The sequence below is a fragment of the Pseudophryne corroboree genome, chromosome 6 (assembly GCF_028390025.1).
Source record: "Pseudophryne corroboree isolate aPseCor3 chromosome 6, aPseCor3.hap2, whole genome shotgun sequence".
Lineage (NCBI taxonomy): Eukaryota > Metazoa > Chordata > Amphibia > Anura > Myobatrachidae > Pseudophryne > Pseudophryne corroboree.
The window spans coordinates 590,501,596-590,521,264 of NC_086449.1; the positions used below are offsets into that span (position 1 = coordinate 590,501,596).

The 19,669-nt window shown below is 43.2% G+C and overlaps 1 protein-coding gene across 3 annotated transcripts in view; it reads left to right on the top strand.

Annotated features, from left to right (window-relative positions):
* Positions 1-19,669, top strand: part of LOC134933046 (uncharacterized WD repeat-containing protein alr2800-like) — a 182,106-nt gene that overhangs the window by 114,118 nt on the left and 48,319 nt on the right. For 2 of the 3 annotated variants that reach the window (XM_063927991.1, XM_063927990.1), the window contains exons 4-10: positions 3,989-4,194; positions 5,068-5,205; positions 7,021-7,204; positions 8,708-8,798; positions 11,991-12,089; positions 12,272-12,362; positions 14,902-15,102. In XM_063927991.1, the coding sequence (XP_063784061.1) occupies positions 3,989-4,194; positions 5,068-5,205; positions 7,021-7,204; positions 8,708-8,798; positions 11,991-12,089; positions 12,272-12,362; positions 14,902-15,102 (1,010 nt within the window). The remainder of the gene's footprint in view (positions 1-3,988; positions 4,195-5,067; positions 5,206-7,020; positions 7,205-8,707; positions 8,799-11,990; positions 12,090-12,271; positions 12,363-14,901; positions 15,103-19,669) is intronic. The other variant, XM_063927992.1, reaches the window with a different exon arrangement.

Below are 19,669 nucleotides of genomic sequence, written 5' to 3' on the forward strand. Positions count from 1 at the left end.
GTTGGAAATAGTTTCCCAAGGCTACAAACTGGAATTCGAAGAGGTGCCCCCACGCCGATTTTTCAAGTCGGCCTTACCAACTTCTACCCCAGAGCGGGATGTAGTGTTAGCTGCAATTCAAACGCTGTGTCAACAGCAAGTAATTATCAGGGTTCCCCTGAACCAACAGGGAAAAGGGTACTATTCGACCCTCTTTGTGGTCCCGAAGCCGGATGGTTCGGTGAGACCCATTTTAAATCTAAAATCCCTAAACCTGTACTTGAAAAGATTCAAATTCAAGATGGAATCGCTCCGAGCGGTAATAGCCAGCCTGGAGGGGGGGGGGGGGATTTTATGGTGTCACTGGACATAAAGGATGCTTACCTTCATGTCCCCATATTTCCCTCTCATCAGGAGTACCTGAGATTCGCTGTACAGGATTGTCATTACCAGTTTCAGACGTTGCCGTTTGGGCTTTCCACGGCTCGAGGATTTTCACCAAGATAATGGCGGAAATGGTGGTGGTCCTGCGCAAGCAAGGAGTCACAATTATCCCATACTCGGACGATCTCCTGATAAAGGCGAGATCAAAAGAGCAATTTCTGGGAAACGTGTCACTCTTTCTGAGAGTGCTCCAGCAACACGGTTGGATTCTCAATCTACCGAAGTCACATGTGGTTCCAACAACTCGACTAGCGTTCCTAGGTATGATACTGGACACGGAACAAAAGAAGGTTTTTCTCCCGTTGGAAAAAGCCCAGGACCTCCAGAACATGGTCAGAGACCTGCTAAAGCCAAAAAGAGTGTCAGTTCATCAATGCACTCGTGTTCTGGGGAAAATGGTGGCAGCCTACGAGGCCATGCCCTTCGGCAGGTTCCATGCGAAGACGTTTCAATGGGACCTTCTGGACAAATGGTCCGGGTCCCATCTACAATTACATCAAAAGATAACACTGTCCCCCAGGGCCAGGGTGTCTCTTCTATGGTGGCTGCAAAGTGCTCACCTCCTAGAGGGTCGCAGATTCGGCATTCAGGACTGGGTTCTGGTAACCACGGACGCGAGCCTCCAAGGATGGGGAGCAGTCACCCAAGGAAGAAATTTTCAAGGACTATGGACAAGCCAGGAGTCCTGCCTGCACATCAACGTGTTGGAATTAAGAGCCATATACCACGGCCTTCGACAAGCGGAGAGTCTTCTTCGAAACCTATCGGTGCTGATTCAATCGGACAATGTCACAGCAGTGGCTCATGTGAACCGCCAAGGCGGGACAAGGAGCAGAGTCGCGATGGCAGAAGCCACCAGGATTCTTCGCTGGGCGGAAAATCACGTAAGCGCTCTGTCAGCTGTCTTCATTCCGGGTGTGGACAACTGGGAGGCAGACTTCCTCAGCAGACACGATCTCCATCCAGGAGAGTGGGGACTTCATCAAGAAGTCTTTGCAGAGATAACGGGTCTTTGGGGAGTTCCTCAAATAGACATGATGGCGTCACGCCTCAACTAGAATCTTCGGAGGTATTGTGCCAGGTCCCGGGACCCTCAGGCAATAGTAGTAGACGCTCTTGTAACGCCATGGGTGTTCCAATCGGTCTAGTGTTTCCTCCTCTTCCTCTCATCACAAAGGTGTTGAGGATCATAAGGCGATAAAGAGTACAGACAATACTCATTGTTCCAGACTGGCCTCGAAGGGCCTGGTACTCAGATCTTCAGGAGATGCTCACAGAAGATCCTTGGCCTCTTCCTCTAAGGAAGGACCTGTTGCAGCAGGGCCCTGCATGTTCCAAGACTTACCGCGGTTACGTTTGACGGCATGGCGGTTGAATGCCGGATCCTAGCTGAGAAGGGTATTCCGGAAGAGGTCATACCTACTCTAATAAAGGCTAGGAAGGAGGTGACGGTAAAACATTATCACCGTATCTGGCGGAAATATGTCTCTTGGTGTGTAACCAAGAATGCTACTACGGAAGATTTCCATTTGGGTCGTTTTCTCCACTTCCTAAAGACAGGAGTGGATATGGGCCTAAATTTAGGCTCTGTTAAGGTACAGATTTTGGCTCTGTCGATACTCTTTCAGAAGGAATTGGCTTCTCTTCCAGAAGTCCAGACTTTTGTAAAGGGAGTGCTACACATCCAGCCTCCTTTTGTGCCCCCAGTGGCACCATGGGACCTGAACGTGGTGTTGCAGTTCCTAAAATCACACTGGTTTGAACCCCTTAACACGGTTGAGTTGAAATTTCTCACCTGGAAGGTGGTCATGTTATTGGCCTTGGCATCTGCAAGGCGGGTGTCAGAATTAGCGGCCTTGTCTCACAAGAGCCCCTACTTGATTTTTCATGTTGATAGAGCGGAATTGAGGACTCGTCCTCAATTTTTGCCTAAGGTGGTTTCTTCATTCCATATATATGGTGCCTGTGGCTACGAGTGACTTGGAGGATTCCAGGTCCCTGGATGTAGTCAGGGCCTTAAAGATTTATGTAGCCAGGACGGCTAGAATTAGGAAAACAGAGGCTCTGTTTGTTCTGTATGCAGCCAACAAGATTGGCGCGCCTGCTTCAAAGCAGACTATTGCTCGCTGGATCTGTAACATGATTCAGCAGGCGTATGTTATGGCTGGATTGCCGTTACCACATTCAGTAAAGGCCCATTCCACTAGGAAGGTGGGCTCTTCTTGGGCGGCTGCCGAGGCGTCTCGGCATTACAGCTTTTCCGAGCAGCGACTTGGTCGGGGTCAAACACTTTTGCTAAATTCTACAAGTTTGATACCCTGGCTGATGAAGACCTAGCATTTGCTCAGCCGGTGTTGCAGAGTCATCCGCACTCTCCCGCCCGATTGGGAGCTTTGGTATGAACCCCATGGTCCTTACGGAGTCCCCCACATCCTCTAGGACGTAAGAGAAAATAAGATTTTAAACCTACCGGTAAATCTATTTCTCCTAGTCCGTAGAGGATGCTGGGCGCCCGTCCCAGTGCGGAAAATCTGCAAGACTTGTATATGGTTATTGCTTGCATAAGGGTTATGTTACAGTTGGAATCGGTCTTGGACCGTTGCTGTCGTTTGTTCATACTGCTAACTGGTTATGTGTATTCCAGGTTATATGGTATGATTGGTGTGGGCTGGTATGAATCTTGCCCTTAGATTTACAAAATCCTTTCCTCGTATTGTCCATCTCCTCTGGGCACAGTTCTCTAGCTGAGGTCTGGAGGAGGGGCATAGAGGGAGGAGCCAGTGCACACCCATACTAAAAGTTCTTTATAGGTGCCCATGTCTCCTGCGGAGCCCGTCTATACCCCATGGTCCTTACGGAGTCCCCAGCATCCTCTACGGACTAGGAGAAATAGATTTACCGGTAGGTTTAAAATCTTATTTGTACCCATGCGACGCGCCTGCGCATTGCGGTGCATATGCATGCGCAGTTTAGACCAGCGACTATGTGAACGCAGGACTGCAAAAACCCTTAGCGAGCAAACAGGTTCTGAATTAGGCCCCATGTGTACTTCAGGGGGGGCAGATATAACGTGCAGAGAGAGTTAGATTTAGGTGTGGTGTGTTCAAACTGAAATCTAAATTACAGTGTAAAAATAAAGCAGCCAGTATTTACCCTGCACAGAAACAATATAACCCACCCAAATCTAACTCTCTCTGCACGTTATATCTGCCCCCCTTGCAGTGCACATTGTTTTGCCTATTAGCTAACAAATTTGCTGCTGCGATCAGATCTGAATTAGGCCCACAGTCTTATCCAAATATTCAATTAGTCATTCAGTCAATATGCTCTGACATCCTCAAAGCAATTCTGTCAAAACCATGCCTTGTAAATGATTGACGCTTTAAAAAAAAGTCCGACCTCGGCCGTCACCCTGCACCTCAGTTAAACTCGGACCCTATTACATATGCCCCCATGTCTGAATTGAACACACATGGAGGGCACATTAAAACTGCACACTCATGTACATGAACCCAAATAAATCTTGTCATATTAATAACTTATTTATTGTCTTTTGTCCCTTCAGCTCGGGAGCCCTATCTTCAGTATTGCAATAAATCTTCGACGTCATCTGTTGGCGTGTGGATTCAAGAACCGCCTTTCTGTCTACCCTCTGGATGAGCAGAAAACCTGTGGACATGTGATCAACCTGAACAAGGACTTTTCTGACCACCAACATACCGACATTGTGTCATGTGTCATGGCCCTAGACAGCCAAATCTACACTGTTGGGTCTGTAAAGATCAACTTCTAGAAAAATATTTATTGTACACTAACAGTGCATGTACTCAATTGGTAGGGTGATTTATTATTCATGAAAATCCAGCCTATCAATTCACAAGGAACTAGTGACATCACTAAGAAAGTGGTCAGATGTTATTAAGCCTTGCAGAGAGATAAAGTACCAACCAATAAGCTTCTGTCATTTTTCAAACATGGGGCATAAGTGTCAAAGCTTGGAGAGAGATAAAGTAGCAGCCAATCAGCTCCTGTCACTTTACAGGCTGTGTTTGAAAAATGACAAGAGCTGATTGGCTGATACTTTAGCCCTCTCCACTTTATCGCTCCCCCACAAACTGAAAGGTTTCTGGTTCAGTCAACAAAATGGCTGCCTCCATTTGTAAGCGGCCAACAGGTATAGATTAAAGCAGTCAATTTGTATGTCCAGCAAAGGCAATTACTATTATTGTAGCTTAACAAACATTTTATTTAAGTTGTCTTCCAAATATTTTAAAATGTCTCCATATCACTGCATCTCAGTTCTCAATAACAATGGTTTAGCTAGAAGATGAGTACTTATTTTCTAGTGGTGCTCAGTTGTACGCAGAACCAGCACCTTTCTTTGGAGCAATATAGAATTCTTATAACTAGAAATAGGAAGGAATCAGTAAAAATAATGTAAAAAATGATTAAAATTAAAATAATCGCCTAGGTAATCGTCTAATCATCTTAGCTTTCTCCTGGAAGCAATGCCTCCCTCAAATTTTATAGATCTAAGTCCTGGATTTTGTAAACAATATATTAGATTTATGTAATGTCAATTCAGTTCACTGTCAGGTCTCTTATTTCTTTAATGTGGAAGGCTTTGCTTTCTCTCTTATTCAGATATGACAGAAAGTTTATGATATTTGACACCTACGAGACCCCGGAAAAGACCTGCCTTAGGGCTGTGCACTGTAACCCACATGCCCACAACGCAGGAATCACCCACCTCCTCCTCGTCCGTGAGCGCGAGAGCACTAGGTAATAAGGATAGAGCACCATGAGCAAAAAATCATATAAAGGTTTGATTTTAAAAGCAGACTGTTCCTGGGAGCCATTGGTTCCTAAGCGTAAGAAAGAAATCATAATTTTACAGCCATGTGTTTTGGAGGCTTTCTAATCTCTTGGGATTATTTTTATTATTATTTCATCTTCAAAAATAACAGTACATCAGAAAATCTAAAACCTACCTTATATCTACCAATGTTCCTGGACCAAATAACTTGCCAAAACTGTTGTTCAGACAAATTGGATAAATCTGCAATTTAACTAATTTGTCTGTTTTGTCCGTTTTCCAGTGTTCGGGAGCAAGATTTTAATTTCAACCAGCCAGATTAGACATATGGTCTGCCAGATAATTTTATAGTGTATGCCCAGCATAAGAGAAGTGCTCCTAGGGAAAGCAGCTATCAGTATTTTAAGCCAGGGATGCAGGTGTTCTACAGACTGGAGGCAAGTGTCCAAAGGGGAGTCACATGAGGAGATATCTGAGCCACTACTGGAGTTTTAACCCAGCTGGGACATCTAGGGCTGGTATGTAGGTCTCTGACGTAGGGATGGGAGGTATGATGGCCCCATAAGTAGATCAATGGCAAACCCAAGGAGCACCTGATAGTTGAGTAACCGCAATGGTGGGACTGTCAGGACGGTAGTGTCTTGTGTAGGTGAGAAGCACTGCATCGGCAGTTGAATGCAGGAAACCAAAGCCTGACTCCTCCTCCTCTGCTGTTTGCCAACCAATTGGATGGGGTGACAGTGATAAAACTACAGCGTGTCCTGTGGAACCCGATCATTTTGCAAACTATAACGAGTGAATCCAACCTCCGTCCAGATAATGCCTGTGGTAGTACTAGGCAGCGGTCATACAGTGTCCCCAAGCGACAACTCCGCTCGAATGGGCCTTAAGCTGGCTCTGGGAGTAGTAGTCACAGCTTAATCATAAGAGATTGTGGTATAGTGCAGAGATATGTGGGCATGGTACTGGAGAAATAGGCAGTGAGGTTACCATTAGATCAGGAATATTTACATTTTCCATGCCTGGGATTTTTGCAACTGCTAGGAAGTGGCTATTCAGATGCATGGACATGGTTTGTTTTACGGGCGTGTTATGGGAATGTTGTGGGCGCTCACTCATTCACACAGGAGGCCATACGCAGATGGAAAATCTGCACCTGTGGTAGGGCTGGTACAAGTTTCAATGGTGCGACCGATGGTGACGTCTAAAGACGTAGCAGGCAGTATTACATCGTCTTCAGAGTGGGTGTCTCAGTCCTTAAATATTCTTATGCATGGACGTACACCAGGAAATGGCTCTGTAGTGGGATTTGTATAAAGTCGCAGATGGATGACTGCCAAAGGACTCGGCCACGTCCATCTCTGTATGAGGCACATAGTTTTATGTAATTGTAAGGAGATATATGGAGACAAAAAATACGTAGGCAGGTGATTACTGAGGACAGAAAGTACTGTAGGAATAGAAATTATAAAGTTAATTCGACACATGCAGCCAATATAATGATATCCAAATGGTCACAGCATTGATAAAATAATTATTAATCAGATACAATGAAACAGTGTAAGTTTATTCTGTTCCTCCATGTATCATCATGTCTGCATGTATGTTCTTTTAAACTCAGTAATGTATAATAATAATAACAACAATAATAATAATAATAATATTGTTGTTACCTAGCAATAAGTTAATTGTTGGAATACTGAGAACTGAGATGATGACCTCTGTCCAGTCTTTGTAAATCAATTCAGCAAATCTGCTAAGAGCCTTTTCAATTATGTCAGGTTTTTGACAGGATCCTTTGATGGAACAGTTGGTATTTGGTCCCAGGATGGTCAACTAATCCAGAGGCTCCGACAGTTCACTGGTGAAATTACTGGGATGTGTTACGTGGCATCAGTGAAAACAGTGTGGATTACTAGTGGTAACAGTCAACCACTAATTCTGGACCCAAGATCTGGGGATGCTGTGAGTTTCTCTTTTCCTTTTTACCATATATCACCATAAGAAACCACAAGATGGAAGTAGAGCAATTTTACCAATAAATGCCAGAAAATGTCATTAGATACTGTAAGTGCAGTAACTGGATAGGACTTTAAAAATAATGTTCTTTAAATGAAATAATCTCCTAGCCCACCTAGCATTGATATGTGTCCTCCTTTTTTGCGCCATATATTGCAAGATGTTTGGCCAGACTTAGATTCTTGGTATAAAGTAGCAGATTAAGCATAATGCAGGGCAGAATATGTATGTAATCCCGGTTGATAGGATGCCGGTTGTCAGTATCCTGACAGTGGCATCCCGTCAGCCTGCCACAGGTTATATTCTCACTCGGGTGGTAGTGTGGACCCACCACCCGAGTGGAAATACTGGGCTGCCCCCGGCATTCCAACCACCGGCATTTCACCGGCTGTCAGGATTCCGGCGTTGGTATCCTGAACGCCGGGATCCCGACAGCCGGTATATTGACTGTATCCCCTCAGGGCATAGTGCGGTCACTCGCCCTCATTCCGAGTTGTTCGCTCGCTAGCTGCTTTTAGCAGCATTGCACACGCTAAGCCGCCGCCCTCTGGGAGTGTATTTTAGCATAGCAGAATTGCAAACGAAAGATTAGCAGAATTGAGAATAGAAATTTCTTAGCAGTTTCTGAGTAGCTCGAGACTTACTCCTACACTGCGATCAGTTCAGTCAGTTTCATTCCTGGTTTGACGTCACAAACACACCCAGCGTTCGCCCAGACACTCCCCCGTTTCTTCAGACACTCCCGCGTTTTTCCCAGAAACGCCAACGTTTTTTCGCACACGCCCATAAAACGGCAAGTTTCCGCCCAGAAACACCCACTTCCTGTCAATCACAGTACGATCACCAGAACGATGAAAAAACCTCGTTATGCCGTGAGTAAAATACCTAACTTCTGTGTAAAATAACTAAGCGCATGCGCTCTGCGAACCTTGCGCATGCACAGTAAGCGACATCGCAATATAGCGAAAATCAGCAATGAGCGAACAACTCGGAATGACCCCCCTTGTCTTTTGCCTTTTTTACCCAGATTAACAAATTAGTCGCACACAGAAGACATTAAATGCCAGTGCCTATAGCCAGTGTACACTTGCATGTGGGAAAAATGAATATTTTGAGAAAAAGCATCTGGCGGACACTTGACGCAGATGTGTTACAAAAATACATGGCATTCCAAGTGGGATTATTTGGTGTGATTTCAGCAAATATGCTTGCGGACACATCTGTAGCTGAAGTGTTCCAGAGTCCAAGGGGTATATATACTAAAGTGCGGGTTTATAGAAGTGGAGATGTTGCCCAGAGCAACCAGCAATTTGATTATACTAATTGGTTGCTATGGGTAATATCTCCATTGCTATAGACCCAGTCAGTGTTTGATCCTGAATGTAAAGTGCTGTAGATTATGCTGGCTCTGTATATTCATATGTCTCCGCATGGTTTTCTTTCTCATAGATTTCTGACTTTGTGGATACTTTCCAAAGCCTAGAGGACAGTCCTCAAATAAAACAACTGATATGTCTTCCTGACACAGGTCATGTGATCGGTGAGCTAGCAAGACTTGAAGAGTAGCTGAAAAACTCTTTTAATGCATTTCTTTCACTTTTATTAATTCGGGAGATACTGTCATTCCCTAGCAGACAACACAGTTTAAAAAATAATTAGATAAGTAGAAATGTATTTATTTATTTTATTTGTTACCAGTTGTTAATATAGCACACTCATATTCCGCAGTGTGTGCTTCTCTGACATGGCATGTCCCGCGGTGCCTCGTATGGTACAAAAATTCAAGGCAGGCTTTTCTAAGTGCTTGCAGCAGGGCCAATGTGCGTTCCCTGTACATTTACCATTTGGGTGAATAGGAAACTGTTATGCTCGTGTTACTGTAGTTTCCCAAACTGCTAGGGGTTTTGTTGTTGTCTCTCTCCAGTGAACTTCCCATTTAGATGAATAGCAAAACTGGGAGAGGAGATTCAACAACGGGTTTGGATTAATAGACAATTAACAAGTCAACACCACTTGGTCGACAGTGTCAAAAGGTTGACAGAGTCAAAAGGTTGACAGATGAATGGTCGACAGGTACAAAAGGTCGACATACTCAAAAGGTCAATGAGGAAATAGTAAACACAAAACTGGTCGGCACATGTGGGGTTTTTTTTATTTTATTTTATCCCAAATCTAACCATAACCCTCTCATTAGTACCTCACCCTAACCACCCTCCTTGGTGCCTATCCATAACTATCCCCTCCCATAGCCTAACCCAAACCATCCCTACAGGTGTCTAACCCTAACTGTCCACTCTGGCAGCCTAACCCTACTCTGCCTCCTAGTGCCTAACAATAACTCTAAAAATGTTGAAAAAAACATGTCGACCATTTTGTGTCAGACATTTCCATGTTGACCTTTTGAACCTGTTGACCTTAAGCACCGTCGACCATTCATCTGTCAACCTATTGTCACTGTCGACATTTTGTCAATGTTGACCTAATGAAAGTCGACCATGTGGTGTTGACCTTTTGATTGTTGACCTAGACCTTGTTGCTTTTTCATCTGGATACTCTCAACAACACCTCTAGTTGTTTGGGAAGCTCACAGGTGATGGAGCATGGTGGTAATGATGCTAGCAGTTTTATGAAGCATTCCCCATATGAGAGAGGATCTCCTGCTCGTACCATTAGAGGCATGGTAGGACCTACCGGCTTGGGAATGTACTGTATATGTCACTTCATTCAAGGTTTTAGGTATGCTTACAGTTTTTTTTAAATGCATCAGTTTTTCTATAGAACTAAGGATTTTAAAGCCTTTTTGTAACTGCCTAGTGCTGCCTATAGAGGGATATTGCAGGAAAAAGGAGATGTGAGAGCTCATATACTGCACTGTTATAAATGGGATCAGCATCCTGATGGACGGGATGGTGGCGGTCATGTGACCAACGCTGGAATCCCAGCACCACTCGGGAGAATGGTGCCGGAAGACCGACCGCCAACATCCCGAAGGAAAGTATCAGGGAGCATGTTAGGGTTAGGGCCCAGGGAGCAGGTTGGGGAGGTTAGGGTTACAAACAGGGGGTTTTAGACACTAGGGGTGGATTAGCCCTAGCCGCAATCTCCGAAGAGTTAACCCGAGCCATCACCTCCAGAGGGTTAGGGTAAGGAAGGTGGGGGGTAAAAATACTTACCCCCTCCACCATTGGGATCTTCAATGTTGGGATTCCGGTGCCGGTCATGTGACCGCCGGCATCCTGACTACCGATATAGCATACCCAATCCTTATAAACTGGGGGATACATTTGAAAAATGTCCTTGTGCAAATCTTCTCATTGTATTATTTACCATTTAAGAGATATCAATAAAAATAAGTACCAAGAAATAGGTGATCGGGCGCTAACTGGTGCTGTGACTCTAATGCAGCTGTTACATCTTTCTGCAATCCAGTTGATTTTATTTAGGAACGGATTACTTTGTTATAGGTAGCTATCATTGTGACCCTCATTTTCACTTTTATCTATGAATTCATTGTGTGTTTTTAATGTGGTCTATACCCTATTAAATGTGTAGTAATTTTTATCATTCAATCCTTCTCAAATTTTTAATTCATTCTATTTCACGTTAGCGCTGCTATTTGTTGTTGTTTTTTTTTTCATTTCAGAGATATGTATGCAAATATATGTTTAGATTGGAGTGTTAGTTTATATGGTAGTTATCCATATGCATGCATAACGTGTGACATTTTTATAAACATGATGAGGTTGATGCTGAGTTGAACATATGTAACATATGTATGTTTGCAGAGTATATCTTGTGTGTTGCAGTACTGGGCATTGCTCCTGTACTGTGTGCATACATCTATGGACAATGCAGCATCATACACATAAAATTTGTATCTAGTAGTGGAGAAACATGACTGGGCTGTACTGGGTTGCTTTCATGTAGCTAAAGCTCGTTGAGTCGTTTCCAGCAGCTGCGGGCTATATAGAGATGAACGTAAGCATAAATAAGCCTATTTCTGGGCGTATGTTTTACTCCTAATGTGCAAGTATGCACTAATGATTATGACAAGTATCAAACGAAGTGTACAGATAGGGAGCAGGTGAACAGCAATCATTCTGCAGACCCTATGGATGTAATTGAATTCAATGCAATGGTTACAATTTGCTCATTCGGAAAAGCAGAGAGGTGTGCAGAAAAAGTATCAATATTGAGCCCACCCTATTGGTGGACATGTGTAAAGCCAAACATCGCTACACTGGTCGGCGGAACATCCCACTGAATTGAATCAGCCCCACATGTTCTTTCTAATGAACAGTACATGATATGGCAGTCAGCATAGATGCACATCTAATATAGGCCTATCAGTGTGCCATAGCTTATCTGTTGTAGTGTTAGTGACAGGCAGGCCATACCTCTAAGGCTCGATTCCCCGTTCTGCAGACATCAATGATCGGCGATCCATTGGGGAATCGGGAAAATCCTGCAAGTTAAAAATCCCCTCTCTCAGTTACCGACTATTTTTGGTAGGAAGCAGTGAATCGAGGATTTCCAGATTGTTGGATTTTCCCAATGCCCCGACGCAGGCATCATCAGAATGGGGAACTTCCCTGACACCTGCCAGATGTATGGGCCCCATTAGACATGCTTGAGTGCGCTATGATGACAGGTGGTCTTATCATTTACATCAACAAATAAAACAAATACAGATGAATAAATAAAAATAAAAAATTACCTTTGTTTTATTAAGGGTCCACGAAGAGCAATCAGGCGATTGTGTGGAAGTATCAGCAAATGGCTTGCGTTACTATACTACACACTAAGCACCCCGTGGAGTGTCTCTCATACAGTAAGTGGGCATTAGTTCCAAGCCAAACTATTTAAACCAGGCTTAGACAGCCTGTAGCTACACAGCAATGTATATATGCTCTGATTTGTAGTTTCACAACAGTGTGTGTGTCTGTCGGTGATCAAAACCAACCAGTATGTCGCCTTTTGTTTTATATACATTGTGTATACATTATTTTTCAGCTTCAAAGACATTGCTCTTACTTTTCACTGGTGACAGCAGTGGCACAGTGGACAAGTGGAAAAGAAATGATTTGTCCCCCTTTACTTACAGGTATAATTCTGTGCAAATGTTCTGTATAAATATTTTTTATTTAGAAACTGATTTAAAAATAATGCTGCAATAGCAATTCTAATCAATGGTTATCACAGCAATTAAAAATCATATGTATATATATATATATATATATATATATATATATATATATATATATATATATAAAAAAAATAGATGCGGGGGCGCACAAGTAACGTCAAAATTTGCACTAAAAGTGCACGTGACTCTGTGATTTTAAAGAATAGGTGAAAACATATAACATAACAAGTAACACTATTCCAATTAGTGGATGGCAGCAGCCTTAAGCACTATGATATGTGCTTGGATGGCACATAAATGATAAGATATGAAATTAGTGAAGAAAAAGGGCGCCTATTTAGTGTATTTAAAGAATTGATAAAAAGTGAACCAAATGGTAGTGTATGGATATCACTTATCTGATATAATCACTGTCTTCGGTCGCATGACCAATGCACATATGTGAAGAAAAATAGAACAGAAATAACATAGCGCGTACAGTTTTTAAAGCATATTCCACCATAAAAAACACTTGTATCTAAAAAAAACCTCCTAAGGATAAGCAAATCCTCAATGGTAAAAATCCACCAACAGAGATTTTTTTAAAGGTTTTTCACAAATTTTAATACAACATATAAAACATAAAAACAAATGGTATAAATAAAAATAATGGAACGGAGCGCTCAAGTTTGTCACCAGTACACAGTGTGAATAAACAGTGTTTTTAAACTCTACTCAGAGAGGGATAAGCTTAAATTATATTTGTGAAACACTCCTCATATGCGTGAATGAGTGGCAGCTCTTGCCCAATGAGTGAAAATAACATATATCAAGTGAAGTGCAAAAAAGAGAGCGCATACTAGTGTTTCCTTAAAGAAAATGGTGAAACAAATCACCTTATGAGACCAAATACAAAAAAATATTTATTATTTATTACTACCAGTTATTTATATAGCGCACACATATTCCACAGCGATTTACATAGAATATTTGCCCATTCACATCAGTCCCTACCCCAGTGGAGCTTACAATCTATATTTCCTATCACATGTACACACAGACACTTTCACACTAGGGTTAATTTTTGTTGGGAGCCAATTAACCTACCAGTATATTTTTGGATTGTGGGAGGTAACTGGAGTACCCGGAGGAAACCCATGCAAGTACGGGGAGAATATACAAACTCCACACAGTTAGAGCCATAGTGGGAATTGAACCCATGACCTCAGTGCTGTGAGGCAGTAATGCTAACCATTACACATGCAGTTTTAATAATATACAAATAAAAATGTCCAGTAGCAAATACAAGGAGGTCCCCTTGATGAAGTCCTAGACTACAGGACGAAACGCGTTGGAACATGGACTTGCTACGAACCCAGGACTTCCCTTTGCAGACAGATAAGCTCTTTTAAACTTTTATCCTGTATGTGTGCTACCTGCATTTGCTACTGGAAAATTTTATTTGTATATTATTAAAACTGTATGGGACAGGGATTTGCTACATACCTTAAACTTCCCTTGGTGGACATATAAGCCCTTTTACACTTTTATCTTGTACGTGTGCTACCTGCATTCGCTACTGGAAAATTTGCTTTATATTTATGTTATTAAAATTGTATATCTTTCTCTATATAAAAGATGGCTCAAAATGTGTATTTTTTGGAACAAGCTTAGTTCCTAATTAAGAGCCATTTCAATCATATGGTCATAACGGTATGCACTATGTGTGATTCTTTTTGTTTTCTCATCCATATGTTCCAACATCTATGAGTCAGTTGACCGAAGAATATCTTTAAAATTGAAGATAAGTCATTGGCATATTGTTTTTGTATTTGGTCTCACAAGGTGATTTGTTTCACCATTTTCTTTAAGGAAACACTAGTAGGCGCTCTCTTTTTTGCACTTCACTTGAGATAGATAGATAGATAGATAGATAGATAGATAGATAGATAGATAGATATCTATCTATGTATATTTATATATAAAAATATTTTTTTTTTCATTGTTTTTTTTCCTGGTTGATGGCGCGTTTCTTTACTAGGTGATAGAATGGAGTTAACCATAGATAGATAGAACAGTCCTATGTATGGCTTCTTTCCCTTTAGTAACTAAACCCCAAATTCCTAATACATAAATAGTAATAGAAAATATTTATTTGAAAAAATATAAATGTACTTTGTGCTGTAATATGTATTATACCATTAGCTGCATGTATTATTTTAGGTGTTTATTTGTTTCTTGCATACCTATTATAAGAAATGTATTGTAGACAGTGTGGCATTGACACTTGTTTAAACAATTTTACATGGGCATATGCAGAGTAGACAGGAGGAGGGGGTATAAATAATAGAATAATAACAGATCATCTAGCTATTTGCAGTGGCAAATGTTTATTTTATGTTCTGTATGTGTGATTGATATTTAGTTGAGGTAAATTATTAGAGGGAACATGTGTAGTTCCTGAAAAAGTTATATTTGTATGGAATCTGATTCTCACATTTAAACTGTATATTTAAAGCAATGAGTCATACAACATGGACGACACTAGGCCGGAGAGGAGAGGATTGCGCTGCCTGCAGCGGAAACAAATGAGGGGCCAGAGTAAGAGACCCCAATCAAGGCTTCAAAGACCTAGAACCGCTGGGATTTTAAGAAAGGGCATAATTCTCAACAATCAGAGGACAAGTAGCACCCGGGCAAACTGCTGTGGCTATACAAAGTAAGAATAAGATCTCTGTTGCCTTATCCTGTATTAGACACAATTAGGGTCTGTGAACTAGCTCAGTGCACAAGATAACTTTAAGTTAGTGTAATAACCATTTAAAATTATAAAATATTGATACACCCTAAAACAGGGCTGGCCAAACCAGTCCTCGAGATCTACCAACAGTACACATTTTCCAGACTACCTAGCTGGTGCACAGGTGTAGTCATTACTAATTAAGATGTGCTGCATTCATTCCTAACTGACAATTCTACAGATCTGCAGGAGGCCTGGAAAACATGAACTGTTGGTAGATCTCGAGGACCGGTTTGGCCAGCCCTGCCCTAAAACATATCAGCCTTCCTTTACCATTTAGGATTCCTGCACATTGTTAACATTTTCTGCAATTTCTGGCTAAAGGTGGTCTTTACTAAACTAGAAAAAGTGCAGATGCCCTTCCAAAAAAGAGAAAAAAAACTTGCTTTGTAACATTGGGCCTGATTCAGGGATAGACTCAGTGGGTTATTCAGGTTGCATCACTAAGCGAAGCAACTGCAATAACCCCATCCTCCGAATGCGTTCGGATCGCAGCTGGTGCAAACGCCTCTGACTGACTGACAGTATGGTGCCATTACGTCCACCTCTGAATCAGCCACATCATTCGACTATTTGTGGACAGCATTGCTTGGTTTTAGCAAAGCACCTTATTCTGTGCAGGATTGTAAGAACAGAATATATTATATACGTGATGGGATATTCCAATAACTTTAAGTGAGTTAAGTGCATGCACATGTTCAGCTGGATGTGTTCACAGAGCCTTTGTAGCCTACAAAGTAGCCATTACAGTAGCTTCAGGTGTATGCTGAAAACACATTAAAGTAGGCACCATATTGAAGTAACATTCTGCCACGAATTGTACCAAAAGAACAAAAAGATGTCATGCACCAATAAAAAGGAACTAGGCTTGCTCTAAATGAAGCTCATAGTGAAAAATAAGCACAATTATGGGTTAAATATGGGCTGCACCTGTACTTCCATATTTATCACAACCTGGTTTAGTTGAGTGGAAAGAGAAATAGTTTATATTAATGCTCTATAGGGGCGATTCTGGCTATGACCGATTTAGACTTTGCGATTTCCCTTGAACTCCCCGGAGCCCAGAACCACCGATGTTGACTATACACAAGGTTCGATTTTGGCTATGGCCAAGTTTGGTTGTGGCCGATTTTGACTATACTAGAAATAGTTACTTTAAATAGCTCTGTTCCGCATGCAGTGGACAAAAAGGTGGCCAGGGAGGCCCGTGGAGTGGCATTGATGACATATATTGTTATCGTAAACTTTTATTGGTCAGTACAGTAAACACGTACCTATGCACTAGATTGTCAACTTTCTAGTCAAAATTGAGCTGCCTGCACAGTCTATTTTTTCCTGCGATACCGACCCTGCGAGAGCGGGCATCAGCATTGCAAGCTGTATACACACAGTGTGATATGTACTATGTTTTCTGCCGATATGGACTATATAGTCCATACTGGTAGTTCATATCGCACCGTGTGTATGCAGCTTATGCCTTGACACCATTACTTTGAGCAAACACTACTTTATGTATCGCTTTCCTTATTATACTAAAGTAGTAATGCTAAAGTATTATACGAAAGCAGGCAATGTGACAGTTTCCAATTAGTAATGAAGATAAGAATTAAAACTGAGCAGGGGAACCATTATTTGGAAATATTGTCAGATTGTGATACTTTATCTTTCATGTTAGTTACCACATCTCTCCCTTTGGCATTGATGTTTGTGTCATATCTTGTATGTAATTTCTGCTGATAGAAATAAAAAACGAGTTTTATGGTAAGAACTTACCCTTGTTAAAACTCTTTCTGCGAGGTACACTGGGCTCCACAAGTCTGGATAATGGGGTGTAGAGTAGGATCTTGATCCGAGGCACCAACAGGCTCAAAGCTTTGACTGTTCCCAGAATGCACAGCGCCGCCTCCTCTATAACCCCGCCTCCCAGCACAGCAGCTCAGTTTAGTTGACCAGCCCAATGCAGTAGCAGGAAAAGAGACGACAACGGTTAGTAGCCACATACACCACACTCTCGCAGAAAGAGTTTTAACAAGGGTAAGTTCGTACCATAAAAATCGTTTTCTGCTGCTCTGCTGTTTCTGGTACACTGGGCTCCACAAGTCTGGACAATGGGGATGTCCTAAAGCAGTTCCTTATGGGAAGGGACGCACTGTAGCGGGCTCAAGAACCCGGCGTCCAAAGGAAGCATCCTGGGAAGCGACAGTATCGAAGGCATAGAACCTTATGAACGTGTTCCCGGAGGACCACGTAGCCGCCTTGCACAATTGGTCAAGGGTCGCACCACGTTGGGCCGCCCAAGAAGGTCCAACAGACCTAGTAGAATGGGCCATAATGTGAACAGGAGCTGACAGACCAGCCTTCACATAAGCATGCGCAATCACCATTCTAATCCACCTGGCCAGGGTCTGCTTGTGAGCAGGCCAGCCACGTTTGTGAAATCCAAACAAAACAAAGAGAGAATCAGACTTTCGAATAGATGCAGTTCTCTTCACATAGATACGGAGAGCCCGTACCACATCCAAAGACCGCTCTTTGGGAGACAAATCAGGAGAAACAAAAGCTGGAACCACAATCTCCTGATTAAGGTGGAACGAAGAAACCACCATAGGTAAATATCTGTGACGAGTCCTAAGAACCGCCCGGTCACGGTGAAAAATCAGATATGGGGAGCTACAAGACAAGGCACCCAAATCGGACACTCTTTTAGCAGAGGCAATAGCCAGCAAGAACACCACCTTAAGGGAAAGCCACTTAAGGTCAGCTTGAACCAAGAGGTTCAAATGGAGGCTCCTACAACGCCTCCAAAACCACCGACAAGTCCCAAGGAGCTACAGGCGGGACATAGGGAGGTTGGATACGCAACTCACCCTGAGTGAAAGTATGAACATCAGGTAAAGTCGCAATTTTTCTCTGAAATCACACCGACAAGGCAGAAATATGAACCTTGAGGGAGGCCAGACGCAGGCCTAAATCTAGTCCCTGCTGTAGAAAAGCCATAAGTTTGGCTGTACTACACTTGGAAGCGTCATAATGGTTAGATGCGCATCAAACAAAGTAGGAATGCCAGACCCGATGGTAAATCCGAGCAGAGGCCGGTTTCCGGGCCCGCAACATAGTTTTAATGACCTCTTCAGAAAAACCCTTAGCTCTTAAGACGGAAGCTTCAAGAGCCACGCCGTCAAAGACAGCCGGGCTAGGTCCTGGTAGACACAGGGGCCCTGAACGAGGAGGTCTGGGCGTTGTGGAAGTAGAAGTGGACGCTCTGACGATAGGCCTTGCAGGTCTGAGAACCAGTGCCGTCTGGGCCACGCCGAAGCTATGAGAAGCAGATTTCCTTTTTCTTGCTTGAACTTCCGAATTACCCTGGGCAGGAGTGACACCGGAGGGAACACGTACGGCAGCCGAAACCTCCACAGCACTGCCAGCGCATCCACGAATGCTGCTTGAGGATCCCTTGTCCTTGCTCCGAAGACCGGATCCTTGTGATTGTGTCGAGACGCCATCAGATCCACATCTGGAAGACCCCACCTTTCCACGAGGAGTTGAAACACTTCTGGATGGAGGCCCCACTCACCGGCATGCACGTCCTGACGACTGAGAAAGTCCGCTTCCCAATTCAGGACTCCCAGAATGAATATTGCCGGTAGATGGCTTTCTGCCCAACGTAGAATCCGTGAGGCTTCCTTCATTGCCAAACGGCTTCGAGTGCCGCCTTGATGATTTATGTAAGCCACTGTGGTGGCGTTGTCTGACTGTACTTGAACAGGACGGTTCTGAATCAAATGCTGGGCTAGGTTCAACGCATTGAAGACCGCCCGCAATTCCAGAATGTTGATCAAGAGGAGAGATTTCTCCTTGGTCCACCGACCCTGCAAGGAGTGCTGCTCCAGCACCGCGCCCCAACCTCTTAGACTGGCATCTGTCGTCAACAGGACCCAATTGGATATCCAGAAGGGAGGGCCTCTGCACAATTGTCGGTCCAGGAGCCACCAGAGCAGCGACAGACGGACCTCAGGAGTCAAAGAGATCATGTGAGACCTGATCCGGTGAGGCAGGCCGTCCCACTTGGCTAGAATCAGCTTCTGGAGGGGGCGAGAATGGAATTGAGCATACTCCACCATGTCGAATGCTGACACCATGAGGTCCAGCACCTGCATTTCCGAATGTATCGACACTTGTGGACGAGAAAGGAAGCAACGAATCCTGTCCTGAAGTTTCAGGACTTTCTCCTGAGATAAGAACAACCTCTAGTTGTGAGTGTCCAACAGCGCTCCCAGATGCACCATGCTCTGAGCAGGGACTAGGGAGGATTTCTTCCAGTTGATGAGCCACCCGTGGGCTTGTAGAAACCGGACCGTCATATCCAGATGACGCAGGAGAAGATCTGGGGAATTTGCCAGGATTAACAAGTCGTCCAGATACGGCATTATCCTGACCCCTTGACGGCGGAGTACCACCGCCACCACCGCCATAACTTTGGTGAAGA